An 18,353-nucleotide genomic window follows, 5' to 3' on the forward strand; every position below is an offset into this window, starting at 1 on the left:
GGTCAGCTCATGGCTGCGTCATAATCTGCATTGTTATCATGGCCTGCCGCTCTTGCAATGGCAATCTTTCAAGGCGAGAAGTAGTTGCATTTTGCGACTCAGTTCAAAAATGGCCAGATTGAGCTCACTCCCGGCACCTGAAGCAGGGCTCACGGCACAGTGCACGATGCACGGTGAGTGGCGGGGCCAAGTTATTTACCCGCCATCTTCCTTCATTGACCAGGAAAACCGCAGCTGTCAAGCTTGAGACGAATGGATTAAATCAGACGCACTGAGAGGGAGCATCGAGGCATCGCAGGCTATACAAGAGACCACCTGCGACGCCATGGCGTCCGCCGGCTCGCACGCCCGCTCTCACAGCCTCCTGCTGCTCCAAAAGATGCTCAACCTGCGCGACGCCGCCAGTCCGCTGACGCTCGTCCTCGACACCCTCGAGCAGACGGCTCGCCCGCTGCTCCTCGAGCTGTATACACGCGCAAAGGTACGGCCCAAGAGCCATGGATCATGGTCGGGAGGTGAATGGCCGGGGCTGGGAAGCTAATGTGTCTTTGCACAGATCTCCAAGACCAAGGTCATCCTCGTCTCCCTTACGACAGTCAAGAAGCCCCGTGGTGTCCACGTCCTTGTCAGGGCGGCCGGGCGGGACCTCAAGGCGGTCAGACAGGAACTCATGGCTCACTATCCCGCCGCGCATGGCAAGCCGAAACCCGCAGAGAGTGAGCCCTGCACGATGCGCCTGGCACCGCACCCACACGCATGAGAGCTCACACACACCGCAGGAGCCGTCGTCGTCGTCGACTCGCTCAACAGCATGGCGACTGCCGACGCCGGGTTCCTGGCAGCCTTTCTCTCGAGCATCCTCACCCCGGCCGTGTCTATCGTGGCCGTCTACCACGCCGACGTGCCCGTCATCCTGCCCAAGGCCTCCAACGAGTACGAGCCCGCGCCGCTGACTATACTCTGCCACCTTGCCACGGCAATCCTGCGGCTGTCCAGCTTGCAGCAGGAGGTCGAGCGGCAGCGGGCCCGCAATCGAGCCCTGCAGGAACCCGAATGGGGGCTCAAGGAGGAGCGCGAGGGCGTCATCATCGGCCTCCGAGGCAGCGTTGAGAGCGAGGGAGGGAGAGGGCTCGTCATCGACATGGAGCTGCGGAGACGGAGCGGGCGCACCGTGTCGGAAAAGTTCATTCTCACTCCCGGGAGCAGCTCGACCGGGCCAGGCCGTGTCTCCCTCCTGACGGACCACGCCATGTTCGCGGCGTCGACGGGCGGCGGCGGGGCGGACGGCGACGAGGGAGAGGAAGGGCCCGAGAGCACCTTTGACCTGGGCCTAACGGAGAAGCAGCGCAAGGACAGGGAGGGCATCGTGCTGCCGTACTTTGACGCACAGACGGACATTGGCGCGGGCGAGGGCGGAAGGATCTTGTACGACATGGGACGCGAGGACGACTTTGACGACGAAGAAGACGAGATATGAGCATGTTGGGGCCGGCTTGGCGGTGAGTCGTCAACTTGTCTTTGCCGGGACAAGAAGCCATGGGCACTTTGATATTCTAACCCCGACCCCCAAATCCGGCATGCACCCGATACACGCCGCGACGGAAGGCCACAGACAGACGCCTTTGGACTCGGGGATTTTTGCCCTGTGGTCTGGAGCCTGCTCTTCATGACAGGCACTCCGGCTTACACGAAGCCGTTGAGCAGCAAACAGAGCCATGGAATGACTGTAAAGATGCACTTGATGAAGCCGCCCGTAATTCGAAGCCGCCCGCCAATGAGAGTAGTCGCATTCCCTTACACGGTGGGAAATACGTACCGGTCTGTAGCGCAACAGCCGCCACCACCTCCCTAATAACAGAGACATCCATCAATCCTCCCCCACCAAGACGCATCTCGAGTCCCCAAACTACGCCACCTCAACTTCAACCGCCCCGATTCCGTTTCCCCGTTCCAATTGCGGCCCTGCAAACCCGTCTTCCCGTCGCACCATCGAGCGAGAGGGCAAAGGGGGTCTGCTACACGCCCTCACGCACCGGGCGCTTAGGCGGCTGCCCTCGGCAAAGACTCCGTCGTCTGCTTGCTGCTTGGACACGTAGTCGGAAAAAGCCCGACGGCGCGCAGCATCTCGGGCTGCGTCGTCTCTTGCAAGACTCGTCCCCCGCTGGCATCGGACAACGACATATTGCCCAGCATGATTCTTTCGACGCAAATATCCAGGCTAGATGGTGCGGGACGTCCCTTTGCCTGGGCACTTCAACCCTTTCTTCCCCAGTTGGAACGTGACGGCGATTCCCTTTCACTTTTGCTGACTTGGACCACTAGGCCTCATGCTCTGCGCCTCGGTCGACGATGAACAGGTCCGTCCTCACATTTCCCCCCTACCCCCGCCCAACCACCGCATGGCTCTCTCTCTCGCGCGCGCGCTCACCACATGTCCATGTCTAGTCCGAGGCCGCCGCCCTCAGGGAGGTCAAGCAGCAGATCCGCCAAGTCCTGCGCAAGCTCACGCGCAACTCGGAGTCGCAGGCGTCCATCGAGACGGGCGCCTACACGATCCACTACCTCGTCGAGGCCGACGTCATCTTCCTCTGCATCTGCGAGCGTTCCTACCCGCGCAAGCTCGCATTCACCTATCTCGCCGACCTCGCCCGCGAGTTCTCCACGACGCACCCGCCCGCCCAGGTCCACTCGCCGTCCCTGCGGCCCTACGCCTTCATGGACTTTGACAACTTCATCGCCAAGACGCGCACCCCCTACGCCGACGCCCGCGCCGCCCAGAACCTCGACAAGCTCAACGACGAGCTGCGCGACGTCACAAAGGTCATGACCAAGAACATCGAGGACCTGCTCTACCGCGGCGACAGCCTCGAGCGCATGGGCGAGATTAGCAGCCGCCTGCGCGACGACAGCAAAAAGTACCGTCGCGCCGCCGTCCGCATCAACTGGGAGCTGCTGCTCAAGCAGTACGGGCCCTTTGCCGGACTCGGTCTCTTCGTCTTGCTCTTCATCTACATGCGCTTTTTCTGACCGGGGGACGTGGGCACGGCGAGGCGCGGGCGAGGCGTATGATCGTTTTCTTGCAATACTCTATGTAAAACTATGCGACCATGTTTGGTGCTCGTCGACTCGTAATCTTTTCCCAGTACTCGCACCTATGATGCGTCGTCGTCAAGCTTCGTTACATTGTATATGGTTTTCCCCAGCTAGGCGGTAGCGCACTGCGATTTGCCCTCCCGACGTCTGCACAGCCTTCTCCATGACTCCCAAACTCCAGTGTCGCTGGATCAAAAATGTAGCTAGTTAAGCCGCTCTGTCATGTGGCGTTTCTCTCCTCTCATCTCTGCTCGTCTTGTGCTGGTAATATTAATGGCGCTTTACATGATCTGGCAACTATTCGAGGATGGCAGGGACACGGGCAGCGTGGCGGGCAACGTGGCGGCCGTATGCTGCCACTCGAGGTGCTCCTGGAGAGCGGCCAGGTCGTCGCACTCGTTTGCGGGGCGGTACACGTCCTCGTCGTCGTCCTCGTCCTGTGGCAACTGGGCTTCTTCCTCGCAAAAGGGACAGAGCAGCCTTGCCTGCCAGTCGCCGTGCAGCGGGGCCATGTGGTTGGCGATGGCAACGGGCGCCGACACGACCTGTTTCTCCAGCGCCCCGGACGCGGTGGTTCCTGGTGCTTGCCAACAGGGATACGCCGCCGTCGCTGTTGCGCTCGGGGAGTTGGTCGCTCCTGGGTGGGCGGGTCGGGGCATGGGCACGTCCTCGAGGTCCTCCCAGACGATGTGCCCGTCGCAAAAGTCGCATATAAAGGCAATGTCCTGCTCGCCGAAGCGCTCAAAGCCCCCGATGGCGGCGCACGTCCGCAGCTCCTCCAACAGTCTCCTCCAAAGGCCATCGTCGGCCGCGACGCCATTGCGCCTTGTGGGCTCGCGGCGCTGGATGCGGCGGACGAGGAAGGCGCCGAGGCACCGCTGCGACGACTCCTGGTCGGACGTGAAGATGCGCTGGGCGGCGCGACACTGGGCGCGATGCAGGTCCTTTTGCAGCGTATGCGTTTCGCGGGTCCAAACAGGGTTGATGGGCCCGCCTGATCGAGCCCAGTCCTTGAGGGTGAGGGTATGATTATGGAACCGGGCGCGCAGCGCCCTCAGCTCCTCGATGGATTCGTCTGCGCCCCACAATGTCAGCATGTCTGCACAACCCAGCGGAGACGCGTATGGACCAATCCAAGAAGCCCCCCGGCGAAGGACGTACGTTTGCGGTCGTGCTCGTAGTAAGACGATCCGTGAACGAGCGGCGAGAGCTCTTGAAAGTCCTTCCTGGCCTCGTCGAGGGCCTCGTCGAGGGCGCGCAGCTGCTCGTGCTCGTCAAGGCCCCAGTGGCGCTTGTCGGCCAAACCGAGGATACGGCGGCCTTCGGAAATGAGGTTTGCGATATCGGCCAGCAGCGTCCCCACGGAGTCGAAGCCGCTCATTGCGGCCGCCAGCGATGGGGAGCACAACGGTGTTGGCGGCGGCGGCGGGCGGGTGATGGCAGCGACAGCGGCTCGGCGGAGCCTGCAAAGGCCGGCGAGGCACGCACGCCGCCAGAGAAGACGAGGCGGTGGTGGTGATTGGCGACGATGCTGGTGATGTTGATGATGGCGGAGGGGCAGAGGAGAGGGAGCACCGGCGACGGCGCTTGAGGAGCACCCCTTGGGTGCACATGAGGGACGTAAAGGGACGACGACAATAAGGCTGAGGCTGAGCGGCGGCGGAGAGATTTCCGTCGTCGACGGGCTCTCTCTCTTGTGAGTGTCAAGGCAGATTGGGTACTTTGATGTAACTTAACTATTTGATTGCGAACTTGGGGGGAGGCAGTGGAGGCAAGTGGGTAGCCGAGCCCCGTTCTTGAGGCTAAGGTAGGTACTTGGTAATGACACTGTGTACAAAGTACCAGCACAGTCGCGACCTCGGGATCCGTAGCGCAGCTCTCATCAGTTTTGGGTCTCCGCCACGTTTGCTCATAACGACAGTTGTTGGGCCTACTGTGCATATTGCATGCGGCTCCTTTCATCTTGGTTTCTCGGGCCCGTACCAGACGTCGTCGACGTCGAGTTCTCCATCAAGGCTCGACCCAACCGTCCCTGGGGTCATCGCCCAGCCTCCTCTCTACCCATGTAAATCCCTCTGGGACGGCAACGTAGGGTTCTTCCTGCGGTGAATTGCCCGAGGCATGTCCATGCATGTCATATTAGGCACCCAAGAGTCATCTGAGTGGTTGGTGACGCGGTCTCACCCTGTTGGGCGGCCCGCATTCCGTCGCCCGTCTCCCTCGGCCGGAGCATGCAAGCCTGGCTGCCTTATACATCGTGCACAAGGCGTTCTGGTTATGCACACATCCATCTAGTACAGGTGCGGATGCAAACGACAGGCATTGACACTGCAGGCTTCTTGTACACTCGCTCAGGCAGCCCGCTGCCTCACCTTCGCTTGCTTGCCTGCCCGGCATCGCGCCCCGTCGCCTTGCCTTCCGCCTCGTTGGCCGCCTCGGCCGCTGGCTTCTTTGCCTCTGCCTTTTCCTCCTCCTTGGCCTTGAGCGCACCCGCGGCACCGACCCCCTTGTCCTCCTCGCCGCCCTGGCCAAACTCGTTGACGCGTGTGTGGTCGATCCTGTACGCCCACCGCTGGTACAGATAGACAAAGAAGATGACGTCGTCACGGAGCGTCGCCAGCCGGTGCAGGATGGGCATCTTGACGGTAAAGGCAAACAGGTCGTCGATGAAGGTGTTAAGGAACTTGTACATCATGGCCTTGGCCGGCATGTGCGCCACGCTCTTGAGCCGGTAGTTGATGTATAGCGACGGCACCATCATGAGGAAGCCGTACGTGTACACCGACCCCACGAGCGTCGTGATGATGAACGAGTACCACGACTTGTGCGTCTCGTAGAAGAGCGAGTAGATTCCGTAGCCAATCAGCAACGGCACCGCGCCCACGTACATGTAGCGGAAGGCAATCTCGTCGTACTCCTTGGTCTTCTCCTCCGTCTCCGTCAGCTGGTGCTTGTCTTCGAAGACGATCCGGTACGGGAGTAGCGACCCGGCCGTCGCCGGCCGCACCCTGACGTTGACCACGGTCGTGATTTTCCAGAACTCGATGACAATACCCACGATCTGCGTGCCCAGGATCATCCAGCTCGTGTTTTGCGAGTTGTCCAGCAGGTACAGGAAGATGATGGTCTGCATCAAGACGTTGGCCAGGATCGACCGCACCGAGATGCCAATGTTGTCCTTCTTCTTGCGGTAGTGAGCAATGTCGGAGCCAAAGGCTAGAGTCTCGAGGATGAGATGCGCCACCGTCACAACGGCCGTGATGCCGAGCAGAATGGGGTTGGTATCAATGAAAATCTCCTTGACCATTTCAATCTCTGTGCCGTCGCCGCCGCCGGGCAGCGAGGCCCCGAATGCCGCTTGGCGGGCGTTTTCCTTGGAATTGGACTCGATGGAGGCCAGCATCTGGAACTGCCAAAAGGCTATGTTCTTGAGGTCAATATGCAGGGGAAGTTCTTTGACCGTGTCGTTGAGGACAGTCATGTGGCTTGTCAACTGCCAGAAGGTGTTGACAAACAAAAGGGGATCTGCGAAGAGGCCTCTAGGTCAGCATAGACGCAGCAAGATGGAACGAGAGCCAGATGATACGTACAGTACCAGCCGTTTTCACCGGTGCCGTCTCGGGCGCCCGTGGCCTCGAGGCGCAGGAACTGCTTGATGGCCGGGTGCAGTTGGGACAGGTCCTTGACGCCCGTGGCCGGAACAAAGGCGAAGCTGGCATTAGGATGGTAGTGGCTGGTGATGATGGGGCCGGCAGACGCTGGCCCCTCCGGCTCTTCTGTCGCAGGGTCCGGACGACCCTCGAGCAGGTTCCGTGTCTTGGCGACCTTTTTCTTGGCGAGATACTGGGTAAGAGGGTAGGTAAAGTGATAGGCTGTGGCAGGGTCGAAGCCCGGCTCCTTGGGATCCACGACGCTCCCGGCGAGCCCAATGTAGAAGTGCCCCCATAGCGTGCCATTATTCTGGACGGCCTTGGGGACGGTAAAGGTGGTGTCGATGGAGCGGGTGTCCGACTTGTTGTCCATGTGAAAGTCCTTTTCCTGCAGCACGACATATTCGGCCGGGGTCTGCGAGATGGGGATCGGGTTGAAGGACGGCGAGAGGGTGACGACGATGTCGACGTGGCTATCCTGGGCCCAGATGGGCGCAATCTTCTTGGGGATCGGCCGGCGTTGGGCGCCCTCGTTGAGCATCTTGGGGCGCAGCTGGTAGGGCGGGATGCCTTCCATGTTGGCGGCGACGGTGACTTTCTCGCCGGTATCGGGATTGGTGACGACGGTTCCCTTCTGGTCCTTTTGCGACATGTAAGAGAGGCCATAGTTGATGCCAAAGTAGACGGCGGCGCCGAGAGCCAGCTTGGTCATGCTGAAGCCCTGCGACGGCGGTTAGACAAGCCGCAGACGGGGCTCGACGAGGCTCGACTTACAGATGTTTGCCGCCCCTGCGGTTGCTGCTGGGGCTGGCCCGCGACGATGGCGCCGGACGACGAAGGCATCGCGACGAGTGGGAGAGGCCCTGAAGAAGTGCTTGCTCGTCACGTCGCCGGCGGACGTCGTGGCTTTTGCTGGAGCAATGCACAATCGTCAATCGTGCAAACACGAAGTAAGGTACGTATACAAAGTACAAAGTATCGGTACTGTAGATTCTGGACCCCCTTGCAGAATCCACGAAGCCCGGAACGGATTTACTTGGAGGAAGGACTCGCTCGGAACATCGTAATCCCGGCAAGTCTACCAACTGGCACCAGCAACCTCACGTCCTGCAACTTCAATGTTGGGCCTTGATCCATGGGTGGATGAATCTGTTCAGGAATGATCCCGTCGGCGTTTCGCATCGGTGCCTTGAGCTTGGATGAAGGGCTGAGACTACAAGGCAGCACTCGGCTCGCGAATCTCGGCGACAGGCGACGCCCGGGAGAGAGTATGAGATCATTGAGATGTGCGCCATTTTCGCTTGCCTCGAGATTAGACTCTCTTGCGGATATTGGAGTGTCATTGAGCGAGCTGAAACTGCTTTGGACCCTACGGTTTTTTTGAGTATGTTTCCGGGGAAACGCCGGTGATGATTCCAGCGAGAACGCTTCATTGAGAACATCTATGTTGGTGAATAGCCCTTATCCTTCTGAGGCCTTTGGCATCTTGTGATCGAGTCCGGCTATCGAACAAATCAGTCTCAAATCGGGTGCTTCAGTCTGATGGGGAGTTTGTCCGCTTCAGCTACAGCTGGCCCATCATCGTCTTGCCCGTATTTTGATTGCTCTCCTCGACCGCATAGGCCGACCTGTGCGAGCGCATGGCATCATCGCCACGCAGGCGGAACCATTCGGTTAGAATGCCAATAAAACCTTTGTGTAACCCGTAACTCGGAAGTACGAGACAAGGGCCCATGCAGATGTCACGTCACGTATCGACAGCTGGCTCATCATGACTGGCGGGCAGCATCAAGAACCTGAAGCGTACAGTCGTACGTTGACAGCACGGCCACATATCTACGGCAGATGACGCACGTGAGGAAGCGAATGGATGAGTAGAGGAGATGCGACGCCGTGATTGCATCGCACGTCGATTTCAAGAGTAGTTGCACGGACCAAACCACCCCGCCCTGTCGAAAAAGGCGCGTCGCCTGGATGCGTTGCAATGCACGACAACGACTGCCTCTAGCCTGGCTCCCGTGTTGCAGTTCCCGAGGGCGCCGGGATCTTGGAAAGACAGCCCGTCTGTACCGGCGATGACGTGAGGGTATGTGAGCTTTTCGTAGATACATAAGACGAGTCCCTCTACTAATGAGTCCTGTTGGATTGCAACCTCGAGCATTGATTGACACTCAGTTTCAAGGATGTGATACAGTGTTCCCGACTCCCACAGCTCACACAACCCACCGGACACCATGGGTGACCGAAAGGTGAGTTTACTTCGAGAAAAGCATACTTCTTCGTACACTGCGTCCCGAATATACGTAAGCGCTGACCACAACTCCAAGAAAATCTACTATACCTTCAAGGGCGTCGAGGAGTGGGAGCAGAATAACAAAAAAGTGGACGAGTGAGCTGCGCGTGGGCTCCAGCAACGGCTTTTGGCTCAGTAGCCACTAACTAAGTATTCACATGTAGGATTGTGAAAGCGGACACCGATGCCGAACACTGGGCTTGCAACAAAGCACTTCCTCCCACTTGTTATCCCCCGTGAGTTCTGGACAAGCTTGAAGCTGACAGTGGTGTCGAGCATGCACGTACCGGGCACCTGGCTAACCTTTCAACTTGTCTAGGGCCATGAGCATCGAGGCCATCGACAAGCTGAAGCAGCTCGACGGCGTCGTGGTGGGTGAGATTGACGAATGATACGAGACATGCGAGAGGCTGGGGGTCTGCCGACGGGCATCAAACAAACTTTGTATGGCTGGCTCTCGAGTTCCCTCATGAATCGACCGATAGTGTCATGTCATGCCACATATCTTAATCCGTATGGGCTGCGACCACGCCTACTACATGTCAATTCTACTGCCCCTGCCTACGGAGTCCATGTATGAAGATCCGCTCCGTGCTATGCAGGAGGCCGTTGAACATTGCCATTCTCCAGCTGGCCTGTCGCCCTGCTTCATCATGTAACTTGCGTATATCGTCCCTCCATCCGTCGCATGTCTCCCTGCCTCACTGGCGTCAAAGAAGGGTTTTTTCCCGCCGAGCTTTGTATACAGTAGATAAAGATGGCGGCTCCTGTTTTATTAAACTAGGAGCCAAGCTTCTCGTATCGGGCCTTCTATGAAGAACTTGGCACGGCACTAAGGACACTTGTCATCAAATAGGAAAGGTTGCAGCTGGGAGTCATGCTCATTCTAGCCAGACCCTCCGAAGAAGCTAATGACGTGGGTCTTCCCAAATACAATAGGGCGCATGGCGGGGACTATGTGGATATAGAGTTATAGACGTGGTATCCGTAACTTGGTCACCAGCCCACACGTGGAAAGTTGCTGCTGTGACTGGTGAGTATGGGCCGGACGGCCGGACGGGGCAAAACCTGAAATTTGTTAATGCTGCCTCCTCTTTCTCGCGGAAAACTAGCGAGTTGAGTGTGAGTTGCAAAGGTTCAACGAGTTGGAACCGATATGACCAGGAAAAGACGCTCATGCCAGGCACTCCGTGGGAGCTTGGGAGGCCTTTGTAATATCACGTCGGGACAAAACGCCAACAAGAATCGCACTCCAGTGGAACCATCGAAGAGTGCAAGTCATGTTTGATTGATCGCCCCATACTCATGCAGCTTTCCAGCTTGACCGTCCGGTGAGCGCCCAGGTACTTGGTGGCTCCGCTATCCCAGTTCGAACCCAGACAATACCAATGATATAACTTTGATTAAGGGCCCAATTATCTATACACCTCCTTTTATTAACTGTACACCAAAAAGTGGATCAACTGTGGCTGGGTCAGGCGCAGTGCCGATGCCGCTAATTTTGGTGCGCCCATTCCCGGCCGGCCAGCTGGCCAGTTCGTGATGCTTGCGTAACAACATCCTGTAACCGTAACTATCAGCAATACCATCAAAACTGAAGCTATTCGCACCGCGTTTTCTGCCCTTACGAGCCCGAATCATGGAGTCGCTTACGAAGACACTATTCCCGACCTTCCAGGCCGCGATGGAAGCCGCCGATACCGTTGCTGAGGCTGAGGCTACGCCCTACACATTCGAACATCGAAGCGGGATAACGCTGGCCAACGCAAGTCTGCACTTGTTCGTTGTATCAAGGCCGGCCCCTACGAAAATCGGAAGGATAAAGCTGCTCATATCTCTCGTCGTCGCCTCAATACAGCAACCCAGAAAACAGACTGTGAATTTCGCCTCTCGTTGAAGGAAAACGCGGTTACTGGACTATCTCTTATCTTCACGATGTTCACAATCATCGCCTTGTTGATGACCCGATGGTCTTTCCGAAGTACCGGGCGCTTGTTATCCAGAAGTATCGCGACGACATTATCCGGAAGTTTAATAACAATACCCGGCCGACCGATATTGCTGGCGAGCTTCGTGACCTGGTTCACGACGATCCTCGTTTAGCCGGTATCACGGCTCAAGACGTGAGTAACGCCTTGGCTAGGCACCGTCAGGAAGAACTAGCTGGCCGTACGCCTCTTCAGTTTCTCTACGGCCGGCTAGATAAGTCCGACTTCTTTCATCGAGATAGTCGTGATCCCCAGGGCCGGCTAACTGGGCTATTTCTCGCGCCTCGTGCTACCTTCCATCGATGGCGTCAGCATCACGATGTCCTCGTCCTCGACTGTACCTACAAGACGAACCGATTCAATATGCCGTTATTGAATATCTGCGCGGCCACTCGAGATAACAAAACGTTCTCTATTGCCTCTATCTTCTTGAACGGCGAGACCGAGTCCCATTACTATTGGGCTATCTCGTTGCTGCTAGTCCTTTGCGAGAAGGAGTCGATCCCATTTCAAGGGTCACTGTCACGGACCGAGATACTGCGTTGCTTAAGGCGTTAGATAGCTTTCGCGAGCTTCAAAACAGTACTAACCTTCTCTGCACGTGGCATATTAACCAGAATGTCGTTGCGAAATGCAAGCAATTTTTCCCTAAGGCATCAAAAATCGGCAATCGAGTCGTACGGGCCCCGGCATTCCAAGCGTTTCTACAAGAGTGGAACGAGATCGTCAAGTCACAAGATGTGAATAGCTTCAACGAACGTTTACGCCAATTTGAGACACCAGGCCGCCACCCGCTTGCAGCTATACAATACTGTTGCAATACGTGGCTAACGCCTTGGAAGGAGAAGTTTGTATCTTGTTTCGTTAATCAATATCGCCACTTCGGGCGTACAACGACCTCGATCGTCGAGGACTTCACTCTCATATGAAGAAGTTCCTTTGGTCCTGTACGGGCGATTTGACGACCGTTTTCCAACGATTCGAACGCTTCTGGGGCCATCAGGCTGCTCAGATCACAGCGATAGAGAATCGAAACCTCCACAAGATATCAACGTTCTCCTACAGGCGCCGTATATGCCGATCCGCGAGCGAGTATCGTCATATGCGTTAAAGCTACTAATAGATGAGCATCGCAAGATCCTCTAGACCCCGAAGTCAACGGGCCAAACCGCCGCCAGGTCAATGTCCTTGTAATTGGGCTACTAGTCGAGGGCTACCGTGCTGCCATCGAATCTTCGAGTCTATCAACACCAATACCTCCCTTACACTCGACGACTTCGACCCATTTTGGTATATTCCGATCGATACAAGCGCTCAGGGCACAAGCCCTACTCGGGCACCATACGAGCCACAAGTTATCAGGGCTAAGGGCCGCCCCAAGGGCTCACTCAACCTCGAAGAGTCACGGCGGTCAAGATCAACGCGGCGGGATCCGTCACATCACGAGATCGCTGAACGGCATGAGCGGGCTGAGGCTATACGACTGCCTCCTCCTCAACGGCACCAGCGGCGATGACGGGTACGGTAACGGCCGCGATGACTTCAACGGAACGAGGGCTGCGGCACATCGAGGAAAACGGCGATACGTACGAGGCAGGCACACGGATGCAACGGGCGTATCAACAAGCCGGGCGTCAAACGCCAGTCTCTGATGATGACGATCAGCCGGTACGGCGGGAGACCCAAGACTGCATCTTCGTCGCTGGCCTCACGGACGATGCCGCCCTTGAGGATGTATGGGATCAATTGGAATCACAGTTAGATGAAGCGGATCAGGCACGTAGTGCACTCGAAGAAGGAGGCCTGTTGTAAACACCAAAGAATAGTCTCATCAGCATAGAAAGCGCAGTACGAATAGCTTCAATTTTGGGTGCCTTATCGTTGAAGGAGAACTGTTACTACCTGGCTCTACTTATCGTAGAGAATGTGTGCATACAAATTGGCGGTATCGGCCCTCTTCGGCCGTCAGCCACAGTTAATCCACTTTTTGGGTGTACAGTTAATGAAAGTGGGTGGATAGATAACTTGGGCCTTGATTAAGTCTTTGATTTTGTGCACATTCTTTGACGAGTCGTTGCCTGTTCACTGTGGATTCAAGTATACTTTAACTGCCGGGCTCTATACACGTTCCGGTAGACATGGTTACCGGCGCCGGCTGCAAACAGTCCTGTGCCGCCTAGTCTGCGGCCCGGTCTGGGCCTGGGTGACGGTGTCGGCGTGAGATTGCAGATGGAGAGAGCCCTAGTTACTGAACACAGCTGACGAGGTGTGCTGGTCCGCCTCGTGGGATGGCGGCAGCAACTGGCTTCAGCGGTGGGTTGATTCTGACGCTATTGTGAGGTTGTTTCCACTTGAAGAATTACTCCTCGCAAGCCTAGTAGAAGAGGGGCTGGAGATGATATCATCGAGGTCCAGGTTGTTCCCATTGCTAGGTTACCCGCCGGCCAAGGACGGACCTTTCCGTGTCGTCGTGGGCATCTATATCACCGCACAAGGTGCATATCCATAAATTAGCACGAGGCGTATATGGAGAAGTCAGCTTGTAGATATATATATACGTCCGCAAAGAAATCCCTCTTGTCAGGGAACTCACCAGATTCGTTCGTTATCCATACACTCCTTTATTGTTTGTTTGATTCCATAACCATGATTGCCTCGTACGCGACCCTCGTTGGCACCCTCGCCACCCTGCAGGCCGTGTCGGCCCAGCAATTCAAAAGCAACGATGTCCTCCAGCGGCTTGAGAATCGCCTCGAGATTGGCGACGAGTGCCACTCACCCCAGGACACCTACGTCCTCAGCAAGGCCGGCCAGCCGACGATCCCCCCCTGCATCGCCGAGCAGGGCATCTCGAGCGCCTGCGAGGCGCTGACGCAAGCCCTGATCCCGCAGTCGGACCCCAAGAAGGCCGCTGCGAACTACAAGGCCTACCAGCAGTGCCTGACGGGCCCCGGCAGCTCCTACAGAGAGGAGATCATGGGCTGCCTGGCGTGCAAGGTGCAGCACAACAAGCTATCCAAGGCCCAGCACGACTACTATGTTAAAAAATGGACCGCCGGTCTCAATGCGTTTGCCGCTGACGCCCAGCCTCAGACTTACGTGTGGAATTATGTGCAGGGCGGCATCGACTGGGTCGAGTACAAGAAGCTCCCCACGCCAAACCCGAGTGACAAGGTGTCAGTCAAGCCCGTTGCCGAGTACTATCCGCAGGCGCCCAAGGTTCAGGGCCTCGGCACCTTCACCCATGAGAACCGCACGTATCCGGAGGCGGCGCTGCGGGAGCAAGGATTGCTGCCGCAGGAGCCAGTTCAGCGCCTTGACCCGGTCGGCATGCTCATCGACGCCCAGGTGAAGGCCGCCCCCGCCGCCGTCAATGCCCAGTCGGAGTCCGTGGTCCAGCCCACGACGCTCGTCCGCCTGGCTTCGGGCTCCAAGCTCTCGGCCAGCACGGGCACTGTCGCCAGGAGCTCCGAGCTCTCTGCCGTCTCCAGCACCGCGGCTCCGGCTGGCACGAGCTCCAAGTCCGCTGTCGTCTCCGGCTCCGTGCTTCCGGTCGTCCCCGGCTCCGTGCTTCCGGTCGTCTCCAGCTCCAGGCTTTCCGTCTTCTCTAACCACACCAGCGCCGTCGCTCCCCTTTCCGACTCGGCCGCCACTACCTCTCACACCGGGGCTACCGGACCCACCCCTGTCGCCGCGTCCCAAACCCAGTCTGCCGTCGCCGTTGCCGATATCAATGTCGCCGCCGCAACCAGCGCCTCGAGCAACGCCGAAGTCCTCGTCCAGAGCTGCTACCGAGATACCACCATCTTGGTCAAATTCGGGCCCGGCCTACACTTTAGCGTCGTCGACGTCGCCGGCACCATCCACGCCGTCGCCGGCGCCGAGCTCCGCCGCATCCCTGCGAGCCAGGCCGCCCGTCGCGGGCTCCCCGACCTCTCCGGCTGCGAGACGTGCAAGCAGACGGTCAGCCTCGGCAGCGCCGCGCGCAGCAGCGCCGTGACCAACCACCCCGCCGGACGCGTCGGCCAGCAAGTTTGCGCTGTGTTTGGCGACAAGTCCCTCCCCGAGCAGGTTCGTCGGGAAAAGGCCCAGGATATTGTGCATGTTGCCGGCGAGATTACGGTGAGCGCGGCTGCGCATGTCTCTGCCAATGTTGGTGTTGCTGCGACTTTCAAGGATACGCCCGCTCGCCCGGGCCGGAAGCAGGCCGCCGTTGACGAGATCAAGACCCAGGGCTCTGCCAGCCAGAAGCAGGCTGTTGCTGGCGAGGTCCTGGCCCAGACCGAGGCCCGGGTCGAGGCCAAGCTCGAGGCCAAGGTCCCTGCCAATCAGAAGGAGGCTGTCGTTGGCCAGGCTCAGACCCAGGTCGAGGCTCAGGTCGAGGCCAAGGGCCCTGCCAGCCAGAAGCAGGCTGCCGCTGATGAGTCCAAGGCCAAGGTCTCTGTCAGCCAGAAGGAGGCTGTCGTTGGCCAGATCCAGACCCAGGCCCAGGCCAAGGCCCAGCTCGAGGCCAAGCTTCAGGCCCCGGCCCCGGCTCAGGTCTCTGCCGATAACGCCGCTGCCGACTCTTGCTAGAAGGCCAGCAGATCGCCGCTCTCTGCTGCGAAATGGCCATGCTTGGCTCGCTCTCGGTCCATAAGGGACTATGATGGGATTACAGTGTTGGGCCAAGAGTCAAGGCGGCAAGGGGTGGTTTTGGGGGACAGCCAAGTGTAATTTGACCCGTTTATGCCACGCTCGTTATGTTATTGGTTCGCATGCGGTGGGTGCATGGTCGATGCCTTGGTTGCTTGGTTTTTTCCCATGGTAAAAAGATGTGGGAATCCTTTCACTTCTGATATGCCGGGCAAGAAGCCATTCCTGCCTTCAGCATAGTGTTTACTCATACATACAGCTACCCTGGATAAACATTGAAACACTTGTGTCACATTTCATCATCACGTCTCATGTGTGACATGGAGCCAATGCATTAGTCAGGCCGAGTCTAATATTTTCACCCTTGGAATCTTGGATAGGGTCCCGGCCTTATCAACTTAAGACGATATATACGTAGCGACACTCACGTATCATGGCAGGCCGAGGGCAGCAATAAACCGACATAGCTAACTTTGGTTCGCGGAATTAGGCGGACGGTTTATCTATAGTCTCGAGGACACGGTAGGCTTCGTCGAAAAAGTGCTTCACGACCTCTGAATAGTAGAGATGAGAACTTTTATCTACCGCTAAGTCCGCGGAGGCTTAACCGCAGTACAGCATACGTAACGGGCGCGCCTTATCCAAGGCGGATAGCGACAGGCTGGCGCTTACGAGGGAAGCGCTTTCCAAGTAGGAGGACAGTGACAGCCCGTTTAGCCAGAGGTACGCTTCTCGATCGATACCGCAGCCGTTAGCTACCTAGATACTAACCTCGTCTAGTGTAAAAATCACAAAGGCATCTTAAGCGGAATATCAAACGCCGATACAGAAACGGCTACTAAAGCATCCTCGATGTTAACTAAGACGAGGCGTGACGTTGCCGAAGAGGTATATACGGCACTACGGAGCGGCAAGCTAGGCTTCTATGTTAAAGGCAGCAATCAGGCACATAAGCCACGAAGCATTCGCGAAGGAGCACTGGGTCGGCAGTATTGCCACAGCGATGCTATGGCCAGGGATAATGTAGACGTCGGGCTCACATCGACGACAAATCGTCAAGCTTATAGGCTTAGCTACAGCAAGCCGCCAGATATTGTTATGGCGGGCGGGAAGCTTGAGGCGAGTGACCCCAGAAGCCGCGGCGGAGTATTACGATGCCGCCTGGTGGGTCAGCCCCAAGAGGACACGACGCTATGGACACAATATATATACCTATACGCCTTTTTCATATCATCTTTCTCGTAAGCGACCGATCTTACGAGACTCCTAGTTATAAGCGTTCGCTAAGAACCAGGCTACGGATTTAAACTACGTTAGACTTTAAAAGTAGGCGCCCGTGGCTACTTATAGGCCGCTTAATTTTTTTAGTCCAGTCTATAGGTAGAAATAGGTTTTAAGATAAAAGACTATATTTACCTATAGGTTATTAATATATACTTTAGGTAAAGCTAGGTACCTAGACTAGCCTAAAATAACTTAATAGATTCTTATTTAAAGTAACGTTTAGTTAAGCGAATTTATAAGATTAAAGAACTAAAAGTCTAATACTAATTAATTATACTAATTATCTCTTTATTTCTAACTTAGAGCTAAGATATTTTTAGCCTCTTTTACTCTTAACTTTCTACCCTTATACTTCCCGCTAGCTAAGATAAGCTTAAGCCTATCTATAGTTATTATAGGCTCTTTTATACCTAATAATTATAGTAATTCTTTAAATATTTTATCCTTATTAGCCTTATTATTTAAGGGGACTTTATAAGTCTTTTTAATTATTTAAGGCTATTTATAGTCGGAATTATCTTTATTTTCGCTCTATTACAGAGTAAGTAAAGGCGTAGGCTTAGGTACGGTCCGTTAAAAGAGGGTTAATAATCTATAAAGGGGAAAAGGAAGAGAAGTATAAGCCTAGCCTATATAGGCATAAAGGCTACTTATATATAGACTTAGCCTAGACCCTAGTCTAGGCCTATATAGGGCAAAAGCCCTTATATTATACCCCTACCTAGCTTTTAAAGAGGCGCGCCTCTAAATAATACCTAATACCGCGCCTAAGGGGACGGAACCCTCGCGCGGACTACGTACGCCTAGTCGCGGAAAAAACGTTAGTAAATAACGTATAATACCCTCCTAAGTAAGCTTCTCGGATAGACTATATTATTAATAGGGGCCGCGCCCTAAGAGTCGGGCTTTAGCACTTCTAGCTAAGGAGCAGAGGCACGTAGAACGGCGCGTAGCTAGCTTCGGTAAGCTTATAGTATCCCGCCCCCCTTATATCGGCGCACGGTAATAGCTCCTAGTACTATAATATAGGGGACGGTACTCCGGTATATAAGGCTCTACTCCCTCCCGTACGGGGCTATACGGGCACTCCCTTTCGCTATAGTTATATTATATTAGCGGCCTTCCTATATCTTAGCCGCCCTTTCGGTCGCTATAGGCATACGTCCCATCTATATAGTAGCTACTACCGTACGCGAGGGGACGCCGATAAAGCCCGTAGAGGCGTTACTAAGATTACTCGTTACTAGAGTCGCTATCGTCGAACTTAACCTCCTTTCTATCCTAGCGCGTACGCCCCTCTATTACTTAGAGTACGTTTACCCGCGCCTCCTAGCGCGGGTACTTTAAAAACTAATAGGATTTACTACTATAGCCTATATAGCGACCCTCCTATCGCTACCTCTTTCTATC

The 18,353-nt window shown here is 56.1% G+C and overlaps 6 protein-coding genes across 6 annotated transcripts; 4 read left to right on the top strand and 2 right to left on the bottom strand.

Moving 5' to 3' along the window:
- Positions 1 to 325: 325 nt before the first annotated feature.
- HRG_00717 (elongator subunit iki1 domain-containing protein) lies at positions 326 to 1,477 on the top strand (the record flags this gene model as incomplete). Its single annotated transcript, XM_044859188.1, has 3 exons — positions 326 to 481; positions 557 to 716; positions 780 to 1,477. The coding sequence occupies 3 exons, from the start codon at positions 326 to 328 to the stop codon at positions 1,475 to 1,477; spliced, it is 1,014 nt and encodes a 337-aa protein (XP_044725588.1).
- A 714-nt stretch (positions 1,478 to 2,191) lies between these two features.
- On the top strand, positions 2,192 to 3,027 carry HRG_00718 (regulated-SNARE-like domain-containing protein; the record flags this gene model as incomplete). Its single annotated transcript, XM_044859189.1, has 3 exons — positions 2,192 to 2,225; positions 2,323 to 2,357; positions 2,446 to 3,027. 3 exons carry the CDS (start codon positions 2,192 to 2,194, stop codon positions 3,025 to 3,027), a joined length of 651 nt encoding a protein of 216 aa, XP_044725589.1.
- A 347-nt stretch (positions 3,028 to 3,374) lies between these two features.
- On the bottom strand, positions 3,375 to 4,474 carry HRG_00719 (uncharacterized protein; the record flags this gene model as incomplete). Its single annotated transcript, XM_044859190.1, has 2 exons — positions 3,375 to 4,168; positions 4,255 to 4,474. The coding sequence occupies 2 exons, from the start codon at positions 4,472 to 4,474 to the stop codon at positions 3,375 to 3,377; spliced, it is 1,014 nt and encodes a 337-aa protein (XP_044725590.1).
- A 987-nt stretch (positions 4,475 to 5,461) lies between these two features.
- HRG_00720 (cleft lip and palate transmembrane protein 1 (CLPTM1) domain-containing protein) lies at positions 5,462 to 7,586 on the bottom strand (the record flags this gene model as incomplete). Its single annotated transcript, XM_044859191.1, has 3 exons — positions 5,462 to 6,618; positions 6,684 to 7,464; positions 7,518 to 7,586. The coding sequence occupies 3 exons, from the start codon at positions 7,584 to 7,586 to the stop codon at positions 5,462 to 5,464; spliced, it is 2,007 nt and encodes a 668-aa protein (XP_044725591.1).
- Positions 7,587 to 8,977: 1,391 nt separating this feature from the next.
- On the top strand, positions 8,978 to 9,428 carry HRG_00721 (uncharacterized protein; the record flags this gene model as incomplete). The annotated part of the gene is made up of 4 exons (XM_044859192.1): positions 8,978 to 8,992; positions 9,071 to 9,132; positions 9,201 to 9,272; positions 9,356 to 9,428. The coding sequence occupies 4 exons, from the start codon at positions 8,978 to 8,980 to the stop codon at positions 9,426 to 9,428; spliced, it is 222 nt and encodes a 73-aa protein (XP_044725592.1).
- A 4,242-nt stretch (positions 9,429 to 13,670) lies between these two features.
- Positions 13,671 to 15,599, top strand: HRG_00722 (uncharacterized protein; the record flags this gene model as incomplete). Its single annotated transcript, XM_044859193.1, has 1 exon — positions 13,671 to 15,599. One exon carries the CDS (start codon positions 13,671 to 13,673, stop codon positions 15,597 to 15,599), a length of 1,929 nt encoding a protein of 642 aa, XP_044725593.1.
- Positions 15,600 to 18,353: the final 2,754 nt, after the last annotated feature.

This window comes from Hirsutella rhossiliensis (genome assembly GCF_020360975.1).
Source record: "Hirsutella rhossiliensis strain HR02 chromosome Unknown scaffold00001, whole genome shotgun sequence".
Lineage (NCBI taxonomy): Eukaryota > Fungi > Ascomycota > Sordariomycetes > Hypocreales > Ophiocordycipitaceae > Hirsutella > Hirsutella rhossiliensis.